The 18536-nt window shown below is 48.5% G+C and overlaps 2 protein-coding genes across 3 annotated transcripts; one reads left to right on the top strand and one right to left on the bottom strand.

The window, feature by feature from the left end:
* The first annotated feature begins 7634 nt into the window (after positions 1-7634).
* Positions 7635-9190, top strand: LOC101781172 (1-aminocyclopropane-1-carboxylate oxidase). The gene is made up of 2 exons (XM_004960222.3): positions 7635-7878; positions 8008-9190. Exons 1-2 carry the CDS (start codon positions 7771-7773, stop codon positions 8836-8838), a joined length of 939 nt encoding a protein of 312 aa, XP_004960279.1. The 5' UTR covers positions 7635-7770; the 3' UTR covers positions 8839-9190.
* A 927-nt stretch (positions 9191-10117) lies between these two features.
* On the bottom strand, positions 10118-16908 carry LOC101781565 (actin cytoskeleton-regulatory complex protein PAN1). Of its 2 annotated transcripts, XM_004960224.2 has the most exons (3): positions 16091-16908; positions 12014-12630; positions 10118-11911 (listed from the first exon to the last, which is right to left on the bottom strand). In XM_004960224.2, exons 1-3 carry the CDS (start codon positions 16821-16823, stop codon positions 10469-10471), a joined length of 2793 nt encoding a protein of 930 aa, XP_004960281.1. In that variant the 5' UTR covers positions 16824-16908; the 3' UTR covers positions 10118-10468. The 2 variants fall into 2 exon arrangements, with proteins under 2 accessions (XP_004960281.1, XP_004960280.1); XM_004960223.2 differs by having other exon boundaries at positions 10118-12630; positions 16091-16907.
* Positions 16909-18536: the final 1628 nt, after the last annotated feature.

The raw sequence follows: 18536 nt of genomic DNA on the forward strand, positions 1-18536 counted from the left end.
ATGAGCTTGATAATTTGGTCAACACGAGCATTGCAGGCATTGAGATGGAGATGAAGTGACATCGCTCTAGCTAGGTGTGATGAAGCTTCTGGGCAGCGGCACAGCCGTTGGATGCTTGTGGCAACTTGATCTTTGCAACAACAATTCCAAATTCCAGACATGCCAGAGGATGTCCCTGTCAATGTGACCTGCGAGCTAACATCAAGCATTCAAGCACATTGCCAGCGCAGCCTTGACTCGGTCAACATGCATAGACGATGGTTCGTGTCCTACTTCATAGGAGCAGAGAGCTAACCAGGCAATGCAGGACTACAACGCAAGAAACGTAGATAGAGAAAACTGTTCAAAATGATGGATACGATTTTCTGAAAAGGTTTCAAATTAGACGACCAACATAAAAGTAACTCAGCGGCTTTATATTTGAAAAATAGCGCGGCGCATATATTGTTAACTTAAGGTAAGTTTGTTGAAACATAGTAACTATTAATAGAGAACCTTTCAGTATTACCGACCAATAAGGAGCCTCTGTATGTTGACCAAAAAATTATTTAAACCAAAGACACTCCATTAACTGCTGACGGCTACTGTTGCATCCGCTCACCGCTATGAATGACTGGTCAGTTGGATGCGAAGTACCTTTCTGTTTCAAATTAGCTGTCGTTCTAGTTTTGTCATAAGCCAAATTTCTTTATCTTTAATCATCAATTCTAGAAATTCGTACGGTTTACCAACATGCAAATCATATATTATCAAAACATTTTTCATGGTGAATCTAATAAAAACGTAAATTCTCCAATGTTGAGCTGTACGAATCTCTAGTCATTGGTAGTCAAAGATAGAAATGTTAGAACAAAAGAATAATGAAAAGTAATATGAAATGGAGGAAGTACTGGAATTTTTTAAACATGTTGTTTGTCTCACATTGCTACGATGGAACCATCACATCACATGTTACAATCTCTTCAACCAACCTAGACCGCAAGTTAATTCTCAGACCATTATTCCCGATGTCTTGGGGCGTCTTCCATGGAAAACCTGTGCCTAATTTCCATCAACAAAATGTGGCCTTAAACATGGCCTCTCTGAGAAGGTTCGCAAGAATCGCACGCCGTAAGAGTCCATGGAATTCGCAAAACCTTCTCTGGAAAAACAAAACATTGTCGCGTCTTGTCCGAACGGATGGTCCAGGGTATCGTCATGGGTTCTTTTCCGCAAGGAAAATGTGGGGAAATCGCAAGAGTTTTTGTGAGGACAGAATTGGATTCCTCATTCCCGTGAGAATTCGGACTTCTCGTCTCCTTCCTTCTCCGGCAGTCGATGTCATTTACAGTGGACTGAGTGTTTCTTTCCTCCAGTGTTTTTTCTGCAAGTGTTCGAATAATCCATCTGCAGCTTGGGACCATCGGAAATTGGTCTGCCGTGTGATGTGAGGGTGCCAAATGAAGCTTCTATTTTTTTTAGAACGAGATCTTCGTTCAGGCAAACTGCAGGATTACAATCTTTGGCTGCTGCTTCCTGGAGCCACTGTGGAATGCGGGCCAGCCAATTCAGAATAGGGGAGCCAGCCAATTCAGAATAGGGGAGTCATCTGACACCTCCTTCACACATCTATCTACTACAGAGTTTGCCTCTCTTCTAACTAAACAAACTTTAAAAGACTGCAGAGCTCTCTGATATCATACCATAAAACAGCAATAAGCGACTTATCCATCGTTGTGGACATCAGAGCATTCACCAAGATAGAGCTGTCTGATTCCAGGACGACCTTTGGAAACCTCAGTTGTGAAGTCAGTATCAATCCATCCCGCGCCGCCGCTGCCTCCGCCACTAGAGCCTCCTGCAACGGGCCAAGCCATCTTGCCTGTGCAGTGATAGCTTGACCAAGATGGTCCCGTAGCACCGCGGTGCCTGCACCCTTCCCCATCCGGCCATCAAAGGATCCATCTGAGTTCACCTTCACCCACCCTTCCTCCGGCAGCTGCCACCTCTCCACCAGCCTCCTCTACACTGTCTCCTCGCGAAGCCCCAAGCACATCAGCTCCTCCACCATATGCGCAATATGCTTTACTGCAACCATTGGGTTCCATCTATTCCTACCATGCATGCGTCCGTTGCGGCTCGACCACAACGACCATCCCTCGCAAAGTGCATCTTCTTTAGAGCACACTATACCCAATAGCAGGTCCATTGCCCATGTCACCGGATGTAAGTTCGGTAGCTTCCTCCTAGTGAGTTTCTTCACCGCCTCCCAGAATCGCCTCGCCCATGGGCATTCCACTATCACATGGTATAAGCTCTCTGACTGGTTCCCGCAAGCATGACAATGGCTCTCTTCCTATATATGATGCCTTTTCAGTTCTGCATTGGATGGAAGAAAGCCAAGAATCACTTGCCACCAGAAAATTCGCACTTTTGGCGGGATCTTCAACTTCTATAGAACTTTCCACCAATTACTACCCTTCGACGTCGCACCACCTCCTTCTTTCTCTTGAGTGTGTCTCACTTGCTCCTCTTTCAGTAGCCTGTACGCTGAACGCACAGAGTACATACCTCCCTTCTCATGCACCCATGCCACCACATCTTCATTCATAGTCTAGCTCGGTTGAATTTTCAGGATCGACATCAATCCCAATGAAAACCTGGCGGATGAGCTCCACATTCTATCTCCAATCATCCCCGTCAAATAAATCATCCACGGTATGCACCGTATCTTCCTGCAACCGAACTCAAGGTTTAAAAGATTTTATCCCAGGAATCCAATTATCTTCCCAAATGTTTACCGATGATCCTAGGCCAATGCGGTATATCAACCCTTTCTTCAGCACATCTCGCCCATACAAAATAGCTCGCCACGTCTCCAAGCTCCTCCTCCGCCTAGTAGCTTCGAGGAATTCAGTATTTGGGTAGTACTTACCCTTCAACACCCTCGAGTACAGTGCATGCGGATGAATCAAGAGCCACCATCTCTGCTTCCCTAGCATCGCCTGACTGAAAAGAGACATATCTCGAAAGTCCATACCCCTCTCCGTTTTAGGGTCTGTGAGCTTGTTCCATTTCAACCAATGAATTTTGTGATTGTCCACTGAACTTCCCCACCAGTAATTTGAGATGTAAGTTGCCATCCTCTTACAAATATTAGCTAGCAGCTTGAAACAACTCATAGGATAGGTTGGCACCGCCTGCGCATTTGCCTTTATCAGAACCTCCCGGCCAGCACAACTCAGTAGGTTCTCACTCCAACTACAAATAAAATTCCTGATCCTGCCTAGAATATATTCAAATATATTCAAAAACACCATCCGAAACTTTCCCAACCGAGGTCGGTAAACCCAAATACTTCTCCCCCAAAGCTTCCACTGTTATCTGTAAGCTGGCGTGGATTGCTTCCTTGTCTCCCTGCTCATAATTTGCACTATAGAAAATTGCTGATTTCTGTTTATTAACCAGCTGACCTGAGCCGCGGTGATACTCCTCCAGAATCTGCACCACCGAATCAACACTTCTTTTTGTTGCCTGTGTAAAGATCATGCAATCGTCCGCGAATAGTAGATGTGAAATCCATGTCGCAAGTATGCCCACTCTAACTCCACGCGCAATAAGTCTTGGGCCAATTTCCTCCAGCATGCATGATAAGCCTCCAGCATGCATGATAAGCCAATTTCCTCCCTGTCGAATCCCTCGTGAAGGCTTAAAAACTGGAGAAAACTATCCATTAACTCGCACTGAGAAGGATATTATCGTCATACACTTCATCACCAGATTCCTCCATCTTGTGGAGAAGCCAAGAGCAGCCATGTTAGCCTGTAGATACACCCACTTAACTCTATCATAAGCCTTTGTCATATCTAGTTTGATTGCACATGTTCCTGTCTTCCCCTTCTTATTCCTGAGATAATGAATGCACTCATATGCAATGAGCACATCATCAGTAATCAATCTTCCAGGAACAAAAGCGCTCTGCTCCTCAGATATAATTTCATCAAGAATTCCCCTCATCCTATTAGTAATTGCTTTTGAGCAAATCTTGTACAACACATTGCACAGTGAAATTGGCCGATATTGCATTAATTCTTGCGGGATGGCCACTTTCAGAATTAGCATCTCCCCTCCATTGAGAAAACCAAGCACTGTTGATGTGACATTGCTCTTCAGTGTGATGTGACATTGCTCTTCAGTGTGTCCCAGTGTCGTTGAAAGAAAACGACGATCGGTCACACAAATGTGACCCCGATCAACGATGATCGGTCACACAAATGATCCAACTAGGGTCCTAAGTGGCACGCTATAACCCAAGAGGAAATTAGGGTTTATATGGATGTTGGCGCAGGGAACAGGCTAACCGACGATTTGCGAGTGGCCGCCAATGACAGGATCGTCACCAGCGGGGCTTGGACGTCGTAGACTGGAGTGTCCACGGCGGAGCGCTAGGAAACCTCGTCGGAGATGAAGAGATGGAAGTTAGGGTCGCCGTTGCGTGGAACGGTTCACGTAAAACACGGAGCCGCATCCTTTCCAGAAAAGTTTTTTGACAGGGAGCCCAGTTGAGTGGTCCAAAGCCTCTATTTTGTTTTGATCCCGGAAATGTACCCATGTATAGATCTAGTTTACGCGGTTCTTGAAAACAAATGTTTCGTATAGTAAGCAAACATTTTTTCCTTTCAAAGTTGCAAAATGCTTTATACCTATGATTTTCCTCCGGTTTAATTTGACCTTACATTTTATAATACTCCATCCGTTCTAAATTGTAGGTTATTTTGGCTTTTCTAGATTTATAGTTATTATTATGCATCTAGACATACACTATATCTAGATGCATAATAATATTTATACACATAGAAAAATCAAAACGAGCTACAATTTGGAACGGAGGAATATATCTAGATGCATAATAATATTTATACATATAGAAAAATCAAAACGAGTTACAATTTGGAACGGAGAGAGTAGTAAGCTATTAGCCTGAACTTTCCTTTTGTAGTCCTAGTTTGGCCTTTAATAGTGCCACTGAAAGTTATGGTGCTTCCCTCGTCGCCAGTTCGCCACTGAGAATTATAATTAGTGGTAGTGAAGGGATTTGACGAATTTGGATGGAAATGAGGGAAGCTCTATAATTTTTAGTGACATTGAGGAAATTTACTCCTGTTTCTGAACTTATTAGTAGCAGTGAAATGCAGGTACATCTCTTCAGTGCCATCCGCACTCCGCAGCCAGTAATTTGCAATATCCCTGCTGGCTGCTGCAATCACCACCTGGTCGTCACATCACGTCCTCTGCAAACGGAAGCCTGCACAAGACTTTGCGCCTATTTTTAAAATGACATCTACATGCCCGGGAAATCAAAGGCTGGCAAATGTCTCAATCTGCTTTACTGCATATAGATTGTCATGGTTGAATTAGGCACTGATTAGGTAGGATTAACTAATCCACAGTACTCATCATAGGATGGAAAGAACTTTATTTTATTCCCTCAAGGGTTCTTGCTCCAAATAGTCTATTTTCTCTAGCTAGTGCATTTAGACTTGTCATCTTCTTGTTCTTCTTCTCTTGACGAAGGCATTTTGACCAATGAAGAAGATGCATCTGCATGCTCGTGTGTGTTTTGAAAAAGTCATCTGCATACGTCATCATATACAGCCAAGTTAAACCTAGCTAATTGTGCATAAAGAAATCATGCGCAAATTAGTTGGCACTGTTTATGACTAGTGGTCATTGATATAGGGCCCAAGGAACTAGCCAACGGTCGACCACGTGGCACATGCCCGAAGAACAGGCGATGGAATTGGTCGGATGTGGATGGATTTCGGAGATGGCAAACACGGATTCAGAAGAACACGATGATGAGCTGGATTCTAGTCTTTCAATCTGCAGAGAAACAGTTTACGAGGCATGCAAAACATTACAAGTTTTGCTCACATTTTTCTCGAGCCAAATTAAACATGCATGCATCTGCCGTACGTCACCAGATCAATGGTCAGCAGTCAGCATCGTCCAACGTGCGTGGCCAATCCACCATACGGTTCAAGCTCCATAGGCATGTAACATGGGGATGTACAGTATATATCCAGTTAAAACGGGCTAAGTGGTAAAAAGTTTGCAAGCTATGTTAATGTTACAAGCAGTAGCGGAGTCAGAAACTCAAAATTTAAACTGTTAGGAGGGGCCAACAGTATTAATTTTTTCAAAATTAATTTAGTCAAAATGTAAATCTTTCAATGTAAATGTCGAGGAACAGGAACTGTTGAAATACAAAAGTACAGGTGCCACTAATTCGTCGATTTTTCTTACACTTAACCCAATTACACATGCCCTATAGAATAAATATATATTGAAGTTGAGTAATTACTTAGCATTTAGATCGATCTACAACAGGAGGGAATCCATATAGCCATATACAGGTCTCACTAAGCTTTTCATTTTGGCCCCTGTTTGTTACCTCCGTTTGTTGTTACACCTGTAAATGTGGATTGTGATTCCAAGTGAGTGCTTAGACCGAGAAATTGAGTATCAGATTCTCGATTCTATGATCGAAACTTCGTTCGAAACCTACTTACTGAATGAATTTATTGTTTGATTGGTTTAGTTTAACTTGCACAATGCAACTGTGTTTCTATGAGAAACTGCGTGAAACCTTCGTTGGGGGTATTTTTGGACGGCATATTCATTAGGTGAAAAGGACAAGGTAGGCATTGGAGTGAAGCAGACAACCGGGTGATGGAGATGCACTTGGCCCAATCCACCTGGATTGAAAGAGGAATGTGAACTAATTTCCATGCCTATCAAAATCGGTTATAAATATTTTGCTTTGAAAAGGTATCATTTTTGCCTCCACGCCATCCCTTTCCCCCGGGGATTCGGGAACATATCCAGTGCTGCCTTTACTTGAGGTGTTACCTGTATTACCAAAAATATGGTAGCAGCTAAATGAATACATGAAAAATTTCAACTAAAATATAAATGAACTAAGCATGTAATCATCTATGTACATGTAAAAGTTAAGGTTGAACAAAAACTTTTGTGGAGCAAAAAAAAAACAGCACTTGAATAGTTGCGGGTGCAAACGTTCCTGTTTGATCCGCAATCCGCTCCTATTCATGCGCTGATTTTTTTTTTTAAAAAAAATCTCCTTACACAAGCTTTTCTTCTAATAATGCCAAAGCTCTGCCATGTGCAGACATCACATCTAAGGGAAACATAGTTTTTTTTTTAAAAAAAGAAATTAATGGCAAAGCTCTGCTGTTCAGTTCACTTAAGAGAAAGAAGGAGGTGAGCACCTTAAGCAACATCGTCAAGCAAAGCCTGCCAATAAAAATTGTAACGAACATCTTTCAACCTTGGTTTGCTTTCTTTGTGCTTCAATCCACTCAAAGAAGACCATGCTCCAATTATATTGTTCGTTAAGTATATGGCTTTCAGAGAAGTCATACATGACAGGGACAGAATCGTCTCGGTTAGGAGAAGTCACGGGACACTGGCTATGACGATACCACTCCCAATCAGTCAGGCCAGCCTAGCTGCCGAATCCAATCCAGCATGAGCTTCCAATCAAATGGGGGCGACCGAGCTGCCCTCCGAGAAACTTCTCCCTGTTTGGCACATGCGGACCTGCAGACCCCTATAAAACCGTACCCATGGCCTCCGAACTCAAGCCATCAGCTGCATGCAAACCAGCTTTCACTGAAGAAATAGCCGCTGCAACATCTGAAGTCTAAAGAGTTCAGGTCTGCTTCAGTGAGAGAGATCAAAGCTTTAGCTTAATCTTCTTTGTCAACCATGGTTGTTCCGGTGATCGACTTCTCCAAGCTCGATGGCGCCGCCGCCGAGAGGGCGGAGACGATGGCGCAGATCGCCAACGGCTGCGAGGAGTGGGGTTTCTTCCAGGTACAGACATGATGATACATGAACGAACGTCTAGTCACGTTCATGGAGATTGTAACGCTGAAGAACGCATTGCATCGTTGTCGTTGGGTTCGTTAAACCTGATGGAATTTTGTGATCGAATAACTGCAGCTTGTGAACCATGGCATCCCGCTGGAGCTTCTTGAGCGCGTGAAGAAGGTGTGCTCCGAGTGCTACCGCATCCGGGAGGCCGGGTTCAAGGCGTCGGAGCCGGTGCGCACGCTGGAGGCGCTGGTGGAGGCCGAGCAGCGCGGCGAGGCGGTGGCGCCGGTGGACGACATGGACTGGGAGGACATCTTCTACATCCACGACGGCAGCCAGTGGCCGTCGAACCCGCCGGAGTTCAAGGAGACCATGCGCGAGTACCGCGCCGAGCTGAGGAAGCTCGCCGGGCGCGTCATGGAGGCCATGGACGAGAACCTCGGCCTTGAGAAGGGCGCCATCCAGCGCGCCTTCTCCGGCGACGGCCGCCACGAGCCCTTCTTCGGCACCAAGGTCAGCCACTATCCGCCGTGCCCGCGCCCGGACCTCGTCACGGGCCTCCGCGCGCACACGGACGCCGGCGGCGTCATCCTGCTGTACCAGGACGACCAGGTCGGCGGCCTGGAGGTGCTCAAGGACGGCCAGTGGACGGACGTGCAGCCGCTCGCCGGCGCCATCGTCGTCAACACCGGCGACCAGATCGAGGTGCTCAGCAACGGCCGCTACCGCAGCGCGTGGCACCGCGTCCTCCCCATGCGCGACGCCAACCGCCGCTCCATCGCATCCTTCTACAACCCGGCCAACGAGGCCACCATCTCGCCGGCGGCGGTGGCCGGCGGCGAGGCCTACCCCAAGTACGTCTTCGGCGACTACATGGACGTGTACGCCAAGCAGAAATTCCAGGCCAAGGAGCCCAGATTCGAGGCCGTCAAGGCGCCAAAGTCATCTCCGGCGGCTTAAACCTTTGCCAGAGTATCTAGTAGTTGTTAAGGTGATTAAACCTCAATTACTGGTTATTATTTGTCGAGTATAGTTGATGGCCTTTGAAATACTACCTCCGTTCTTGATTACCTGACGTTTCAGACAGCTAAAATGACTTTTAATTAGCTATGTTGAGCTGTCGGAAACGTCATATAATACCGAACCGGAGGGAGTAATTTCTATTTGGGCTCCTATTTTGAGTTTTTTTTTTCATTGTGGCACAGTGATTGTGTTATAATGGTGTTGTGAGAATAACAACTTTGTAATCCTCTTGTTCCTCGTGTTCGAAACATGTAGGTGCATAATTATGCATTTTAATTTGGTTCTTTTAGTGCTGTTTTTGAAATGTTGCCACAGAATTCCTTGATTGTTTGTTTTGATTTCGCAATTGAGGTCGACCAATACATCTGCTCTAAATTTGTTCCAGCTAGCTAATTATAATACATTTACTGTTCGCTTCCTAGTCGATTTGCTTAATTTGAAGCTGAGATCAACAAATATCTGCTACTGCAGTGTGCAGTCCTTGTTTCCATATTAGCATTCTACAGATGCCTGTTTGTTTGCTGTGTATGAATGGAATAGCAGTTCTATTACATACATGATTTATAATATTTGCATGTTCGATGTGTCTGTTATTAGTTGAAGAATAGTCGATGTGAACACAAAACAGCAGTAGCATCCAATCATTTTCGGCATTATTGTATAAGACGCCGACCATTTGATTGGTTTGGTACAAACCGGGGCAAATGGTTTGCTGTGAACAGGCAAACACAGTATGACCTTGCTTGTAAAAGGCACCGAAATTAAATCCCCGTGCAGTGAAATTGAAGTGTACACTGTTCAAAATTACTACGGTGGGGAGCTAGGTTATGCGGATGGTCTTGGCACCAAATTGAGCAAGGAATGGCCTATGGTCTGTTCGCTTCAGCTTATTCAGCTAGCTTATCAGCCACCGAACCGTGTTTTTCTCTCACAACAAATCAGCCGTTTCAGCTTTTCAGCCGACTTATAAGTTCAGCTGAACAGGCCCCTAGTTGTTGTGATGGTAGCGAGGAATTGGAGGAATTGGAGCAAAGGTTGAAGATGGAGCATCACCACTACGCTTGATTCTGGCACTGCACTGGGACAAGTTTTAGTTTATGGCTCCACCTTGCCCTCGCGAAAACGCCACAAAATGAAGATGGTTTTTTTTTGTCGAAAATCGAAATCGAAGATGATTTTATTTAAAAGGCAGCAACCAAATTGAAAACGAAGGCGATTTTAAAATGCAACACGCACTATAACCATCCCATTTTTGTCCATAGAAGAGTCTAATTATCCCAGATTCTAGACGACGGACGGAGTGCACACACGCTGTCGCACAAACCAGAGTACAAAACCACAGTCATACACTACCACAGGCACCTGCCGTTCTCCACTCTCCCCCACTCACTCTCCGGCAAAGTCACCGTTGCTACTAGCATTACCGCTGCTACTACTACTACTGGCACTGGGGCCTGACGGATACAACGCGGCAGCAGCTCGCTAGCTCCATGGCCATCCATGAAGCTGCCGCGATCGACCTCTCTTCTGCAAGCTCGGTGGGACGAGGAGGAGGAAGACGCCATGCTCACTGCGCTCGGAAGAGGTGGTAGGGGAAGAAGCCGTTCTTGTCGGTGAGCGGGTCCACGATCTTGGCGATCCCCGTCATGAGCCTCCACACCTCGTCCTTGAACTCCTCCTTGCTCCTCTTCCACGCGGGTATCTCCTGCTGCTGCTGGCTGGGGAAACCGGCGGAGCGAGGCGGGTACGGTGGCAGCGGCGGGGGCCCAGGGAGGGCGGACGGGCCCTCACTGTGGCGGGGCGGGTACGGCGGTGGCGGTAGGCTGTTGGAGAAAGCTGCCAATGGCATTTCGGTGTGGCGAGGCGGGTATGGTAGCTGCTGGCCTGAGCCGGGGAGCAGCCCGTCGCTGGGGCGAGGCTGGTATGGCAGTGGCGGCGGCGGCGGGAGCTGCTGGGTGACGGCGGCGGCGGTGGCGGCGCGGGGAGGCTGCTGCAAGGGCGGTTGCGTGGGGCGCATAGGCGGCTGCAGGGTGCGCGCGGGTGGCTGCGGGGCGAAACCGACCGACTTGGTGGCCTTGCTGCTGTCCGCGCCGCCGGTGGCCGGCGGTGCAGGCGGATCGACCTTGCTGTCCCCAGCGTCCAGCATGAACTTGACCCGAGGGGCCTCCCTGGCGGCGGCGCCGGCCGTGCCATCATCCGTGCTCTTCTTCAGGATCGACTTGGGCTGCTGTCCCACGGCCGGGCGCGCCGGCACGGCCCTGGACATGGGCAGGGGAGCGCCGTTGCCGGAGCTGCCGGGCCTGAACGCGGCGGTCTCCATGAGCCGCAGCTCGGAGCGCTGCTGCGAGGGTGGCGCTTCTGGCGCCGCTGGCTCCCGGCCCGCCGACTCGACCTCACGGAGGTGGTACTGGGTGTCCACCTGCCCGAACATGGCGTTGCCGCTGGCGTACCTGAGAGCGGCCTCGGCGTCGGCCTTGAACCTGTAGATGACGCGGCACATGTGGGACTTCCAGTACACGCGGATGCCGTCGACGTCGAGGGGCCCGAAGCGCGCGAACCGCGCCTTGAGCGACGCCACCGACGGCAGCGTGCTCTTCAGCGGGAACTTCATCATCAGCGCCATCGGTGACGGGGTCCTGATCCTCGGAGCCGGCGCCGGCTCCTTCTTCTTGGCGGCACCCGTCTCGGCCTTGGGCCGTGCCTGCTGCTGGGCAACCGGGGACGCGACAGAGCTGTCTCTCTGCTCCAGGCCTCCAGCCTTCTTCTCGCTGGACAATGTCTTGATCTTGTCGAGCTTGGCTTTCTTCTTCACGGCCAGCTCCTCCTGCCGGTCCGACGGCCCACGCTTCACGCCGGCTCTGGTGGGGTCATTGCCGGCGCCAGGCCTCACGACCAGCTTCTTCTTCTTCACTGGCTGGCCGTCGGCGGCTGCTGTGGCGGCGGCGCTGGGTTTGTCGAGGCTCTTCTTGGACTCCTCGGGCGGGTCGTTCTCGTAGCTCTTCTTGTAGTACTTGGAGCGGAACGCGAGGACGAAGGAGCGAGCGGCGTCAGAGATGCGACGGTCGGCGCCGTGGAAGGGGGCGAGTGGGAGGTTCCGAATGTCCGATATTACCTGCGCCAAGTCAAGCCCGTTGGGGTCGGTCACGTTGGGGACCGCGCCGTCCAGATCGTTAAGCTTCTTCTTCTTCTTCTTCTTCTTGGGCTCGCCGGCCGCGGCGGCGCCGGGACCCGCGTCAGCAGCTTCCTCCATCTCGCGCTTGCGGGGCTTCTTGGCCTTGGTGGCCTTCTTGGGCGCGGCGTCGGCGGCGGCGGACGCGGCCGCGGCGGCAGCGCCCCCCTCGGTCGCCTGGGCAGCGGGTGGGACCTCGACGAGCGGCGCGCGGCGCTGCAGCATGAACTCCTCCTCGTCGGTAAGGGTGCCCCCGGGCAGTGGCGGCGTGGGCGGGTCCCCGGAGCGGAACCCCGGCGGGCCGTCGTCGAGCGCAGGAGGTGCCGGGGCCGGCGCGTCCGGGAGCGGCGGCGGCTGCTGGCGGTGCGCGGGCTCCGGTGGGTCCCGGCGCTTGAGCAGGTACTGGTCCTTCTTGCTGGACTTGGCCTTCATGGCGGAGGCCCCCGGCACGATCTTCTCCATGAGCCTGGCGGCGGCCCCGCCGGCGCCGCCCCTCCGGCGGCCGGGCATCGGCGAGGCCTGGTCCGGCGTCTTCCTGGGCCCACCCTTGAGAGGCCGAGCTGCAAGGCGAACGAGGAGGCCATGTCAGTCAGCCACTCGGTCAATGCTCCCAATGCAGCAAGAGAAGGAAGACCGAATAGGCACGAGTCAATGAAAATGGCATGCATATTCAGAACTGATGAAAAAATAAATTCAATAAAAAAAACAATGCCAATGCCAAGAATGTTAAGACTTAAGAGTAGATTATAGTGCAGTGATTAAACAGAAGCAGTCGAGACGAAAAGCAAACAAGGTATCGAGCACCAAAGAACATGTCAGACCAGGAGTGGAGCACCAAGGGCTAGGACGTCTGCATCCGGCTATCTGAACCCACCAAACGTGCCAGCCAGCTCGTTTTAGCACGACCAAACCGTCACGCTAGCGTGCGCTTGCAGGCTTGCAGTCTTTGTTTGGGCACCCTTTCAAAGAGGAATCCTGACAGACTTGGCACGCCTCCCTGTCTCTGGGAGCTTGTTGTAGCAATTGGCTTTGCATTGATGCATTTGATGTGCTTAGCGATGCCGAAGAATGTGGGCGTCATCCATGACATTCCACAGGCTCCAGTCCGACGTCCCCTTCCCTGGCCAAAATGTGTCTCGTCCCCTAATAAAAAGTATCTCTCGCCGAGGCAACAGGCACGAGTGGCGCGCTACTCTTAGCCAAGAGCTTTTGCTGACGATGGATTAGGACCCTCTTAACGCTTGCAACGAAGTCTCAGGGCTTTTTTTAAAAAAAAATAAATAAATAAACAAATTTCAGGGCCTCAGTTTCGTCTTCCACACCACGAAGAAACGTGCACATGTACCAGCACGCCATGACTACTAACAAAAAGAAAAGAAACTGCAGCGGCTCTAAGATTTGTCGGTACTAGGCCACAGCCACAGACAGGCCGATCTCGTGGCCCGTGGCCCAACTCCAACCAAGGTGACGACGCTGGCTAGTGGACCGGCCGGCCAGGAGCAGGAGCACGAAAGCTACTCTACCGTCTCGCTCAATCGGCCACCAAGGGGAAAGAGAAAGCAGCAGATTCAGCAGTGCCTAATCCTACTGCTTGGGAGGCGGCTTGTTTTATCTAAAGCAACCCCAGGGTCGACCTCCAAGATCCAGACCAGGCTTTCTGTCCACAAACGACTCACTCCATTAGACGTCAGTGTTTCCCCTCCTCCATTTCATTAGGACACAGGTGCCTCTAGCCTAGAGCTTGCCTGCGTAGGCTTTGCAAACTTTGTGCAAAAAAACAAGTATTAGCAACAGACACACTGGAGCTGCATCTTTTAGGACTCAGAAGGCTCCTCATCGCAGCAGCTAGCAGCAGACTCAAGCCATGGGAGCTCTACCTCGTATAGAGGGGTCAAGATTTGTGATGTTAGAAGTTAGGTCCAACACAACATCCAATTTTTACCTGGATGGCAAGGAGCCACCCAAATTTTACCTTGTTGGACCTGCACAGCCCCAATCTGTGCAGGTACTAGGCCAGGCTATCACGTGCCAAACTGGCAAACTGCCAATAGGTTCAGACTTCAGACAGGCCTGGTTCTGTGGAGCATTGATCATCCAATGACCAAGTTTTCTGCTCTGGGCATCCTCACAGCCAAGAACCCACCAGATTTTCGCATGGATTTCGGTCTCTAAGAACTACTAATACACTGACTGACCATGGGCAGAACTTGTGCAGAGTGTGGTAAGATATGGAAGAACAAGGGAAGGTAAGGGAGAAAATCATGGCATGGGGTCCTTGGCACAGTTACTCATGACATGCACAATGTTTTATTGTAGGTTTTCTTCTGTCAGTATTAACCGTTTTATCGGATTCAGCCTTGGCGTCAAGTCTGACTCAAAACTTGCTTCACCGGACTCAAAAGTCTCCCCCAAACCTGTGAAGTATGGCTTGCCTCGTATACAAATATTGCGATTTACTTATATGGTGCATATTCTTGACTAGCTCCACTACGTAGTGGATAGAATAGTCCTATTCACATCAGTGACCCTGAATGCTTGGATGAACATCTCTCTCTCTCTAACATCAGAGTTAGACTGCTATACCTTCATGTTTTATACAGACCTATAATATTCCCTCCATTTCAAATTGTAGGTCGTTTTAGCTTTTCTCAATACACGATTTTAACAATGCACCTAGATATACACTTATGCCTAGATACATAGCAAAATCTATCTATCTAGAGAAGTCAAAACAACCTACAACTTGAAATGGAGGGAGTAATAGCTACAAGCACCACAGCGGAGCAGTGCAGTGCGCAAGAACCTCAAATTGGTGCCTTCCTTCAGGATGTACAAGTGCACTCAACCAGCTTACCTCAACACCTGCTTCCAATGATGGACAGGGTGCATCCAGAACCCAAAGAAAAAAAAAGGTCCAGGAATACCTCAGTGCATTATTAGTATCTCAATTCTCAAATATCAAATGAGTCACCAGCATATTAAACAGGCACGCTAGCATACTTTCTTTCAGAATCAGTTTTACACAGTTTATTACAGTTCTTTACAAAGCATGAATTTAATTGCTCTTTACTGACTGCATGCATAATGTCATTTGCGTAACATAAGTGCATCCACCTCAACAAGCAAAATTAAATTGTTTGAACAAACAGCAATATTTTATACAACAACCCATGTTTTAATGTGACCTGTCTTAATGGATGCACTGAACAGATAACTGATGCACGTGCTCAATAACTATAACAGGAAGGAACAGCATCACAGTTCAAAACTACTACAAGAAAAGGCACATATGTCATGTCCATACAGATAGCAATAAAACATGCAAACTAGTCAATACTTCAAAAACTAATGCCCACAAGATCATGGATGAAACTTTTTTGTGGCATACACAGCTAGAACAAGAGACCTCAATTGAAGGCACACATTTAGTATTCTAGAAAATGCAGACAACTGGTGGATATGCATGCATGTCTCAAATTTTACTTGGTCGGAGAATCCTGGGAAACAAAATAAGTTACCATTTATTTAACAAACATTGCAGTGAAACATGCAAACTAGTCAATACTTCAAAAACTTCATGCCCACAAGATCCTGAATAAAACTTTTTTATTTAGCATGCACAGCTAGAACAAGAAAAGATGCAGACACGCATTTAGTCTTCTAGAACAAATGCAAACAATGGGAGGATATATATGCATGCATGTCTCAAATTTTACAAAGTTGGATTGAGTCCTGGGAAATAAAATAAGTTACCATTTGTTTAAAAACGTTGCATGCCTAGTGTAGCTTGAAATCTAGTAATGGTTCACGCTCATCTTTGTAAAATAAATGCAACACACAGAAAAATAGGAACTAATTGAATTGGATCCACTCTGCAATTCACATCATCAAAACAATCATTGCTGGACCAATACGAGCAGCGGTAACATTGTCTAGCCATTGAATTGGAGTACGTTGCAACAACAATAACAACACTGTTAATGGAGCAACTACTGGGATTGGGCATGCGAGTGTCGATACCTCGTTGTGCTCGATCAGCCGCTGCTTTCTTCTCGGCTTCAAGCACCTTCTCCGGATCCACCCCGAAGGCCTCGGCGTAGGTGTCGTCGCGCGGGGCGAACACTGTGCGGCGGTACGCCATGAACAGCCCGGCCATCTCCATCCCCGGCACGGTGCGCGCGGCGGCTTCGGCCACGTCCTGCTGAGTCACGGCCGCGTCCAGCAGGTAGTCCAGCGCCTTCCGCGGCACGAATCGATCCCGCGCGGCCTGGATCTGGTCGGGGTGGTAGTCGGCGTCGGAGTCGAATCCCGGGACGTCAACCAGGAAGAATCTGCCGTCGCCGGGGTGGGGGCGGAACGCGCCAGGTTCCCGGCACGGGCAGAGCAACGCGAGCGCGCTGCGGCGGGCGACCTCGTCGACGGCTTCCGCGACGGCGGCGGCGAAGCTGCTGCGGGAGCTGCCGCCCTGGGCCGCCTTCTCGGCGAAGTGGTCCTCGAAGGGGACCAGCTCCTGCGGCTCGAACCAGCCGTAGCTGGAGTCGCCGAAGAACGCGACGAGGACGAGCCCGTCGCGGCGGCCGCGGTGTACCTCCTCGTCGTCGGTGAGGTCGACACTGTAGATGTGGCCCGGCCACCACGGGTGGGACTTCACCTTGCCCCAGACCATGTCGCCGAAGAGGGGGCCGCCGTTCGCCCACGCGCTGCCGCCTCCGTCGGCGTGGACGATTGCGCCGCCGGCGGCGGGGTCGGACATCCTGTGGAGGGGAATCGAAAACCTAGAGATGGATGCGGGGTCGTTCGGTCCGGGCTTGGGTTTGGGTTTGGGCTTCGGACGGGGGGATTTGGGGTTGGGGATCCGGGGAAGAAGGGGCATTGTTGGCATTTTCTCTTCTCTTCCCTGCTCTCTCTCTCCTCTACCGGACTACTACGATACTATTTATTTCTATTTATACTACTAAAAAGCGATGACGCGTCCATAACATGTTATCACTCGACCTGCCGCGCCGACAAGTGTGATCGGTATACACCTTCTTATAATCTGCGCAAGGTTTCTGTTCCTATGCCCGATGTCCTTCTCTCGTAAAAACGTGTCTAACCATATGGCGTCATGTCGTACGTCCCGTCTTTATCTTTCATTGTCTCCTCCCACCCATTGTAACCTATCTCAATGATGTTACGCTCTGCCACTTCAAGATCGAGCTAAAGCATATCGTACCAATGTCCAGCTAATGAAATCAGCTATGCAAGAAGCTATGGTTGTGGATTCAAAACCCCGTTCTACTTTTTTTTAGGCTATCCATGATTTTCCCTCCCCTAGATCTGGTTTTTTCTCAGTTTGTGCTGCTAGTTTTGTGTCAGAGAATGCGCACCATAACTTTTGGATTTTATTGGTTTTATACGTAGAGGTCGGTTTTATCCCAGTTTTGTATGCTAGGCACGCGTTCCACGCCTCCCCTTTGTGACTTGTCACTGACATACTGTTTTTTTACAAAAGCCTTAATCGATTCATTAATATAACATAATAGGTAAGATGACTACCAAATTTCTAATCTGTGAAGGAATTTGTAGTGCTTATTGAGCTGGGTAGCGCTCACGTTTTGATCTATTAGATTTATTGGGTGTCCTGATATAATAAGGTGAAGGCTATTGACGTGTTGATTGAAACTGGTCAGTTATGTTGTTCTAACTTAGAAGAATAGCATGTTGTATAATGGTTTAGTGGGAACTCATCCTGCATCGATCCATTAGAAGTTCTTGATAAATAATACAAGTTTTGCAAATTTGGGTGCCCTTTTCTTACTCGGTGTAGCAATGGCTAACATTTTTAGTTATTAGATGTCTATTGAGGTTACACCAGTGATAAGCCATACATTTGATGTTCATAATTGAGTAATAATGTGCCTCTAAGCATCTGTCTATCTCTAAATTTACTGTCTTTTATTCTCTTCACTCACAAGTTTCCGACTGCAGGTTATTTCTTCCCAAAGATGAGTATATATTATATTAAAAAGTGTATTTTTCATTATTGCAAAAATGTGACGTTCATTCCTCATGTTTCATTTAGCGCAAATCGACCCCTTAACTAACCAAACCAGTACATTTATCATCCCCACCTCGGTTTAAGAATAATCTAGTATCATATAACAGTGCTTTAACCATGTAATCATCTTACTAATCACTGTTTAGCCACATCTTATGTAGAGTCAATCGCTATAATAGTTTATATGAATTGGTTCATTAATTTTCCCTAAAACAATTCATGGGTAGCCATTTTAAGGGATTTACTAATTTTTTTGTGGATTTTATATTTTTGACGCATTACATCGCTAAGGGGGCGGATGGTATTTCAAATACCATCACCCCCGACGGCATCTCAAATACTGTCCACCCTTGGAGTTCTACCGGAGCGCTGCCGAGCTGAGAAGCCGTCCAACCACCCTGTGCCCCACCGGAGAGAGTCCTCTGC

This window comes from Setaria italica, chromosome III, assembly GCF_000263155.2.
Source record: "Setaria italica strain Yugu1 chromosome III, Setaria_italica_v2.0, whole genome shotgun sequence".
NCBI lineage: Eukaryota > Viridiplantae > Streptophyta > Magnoliopsida > Poales > Poaceae > Setaria > Setaria italica.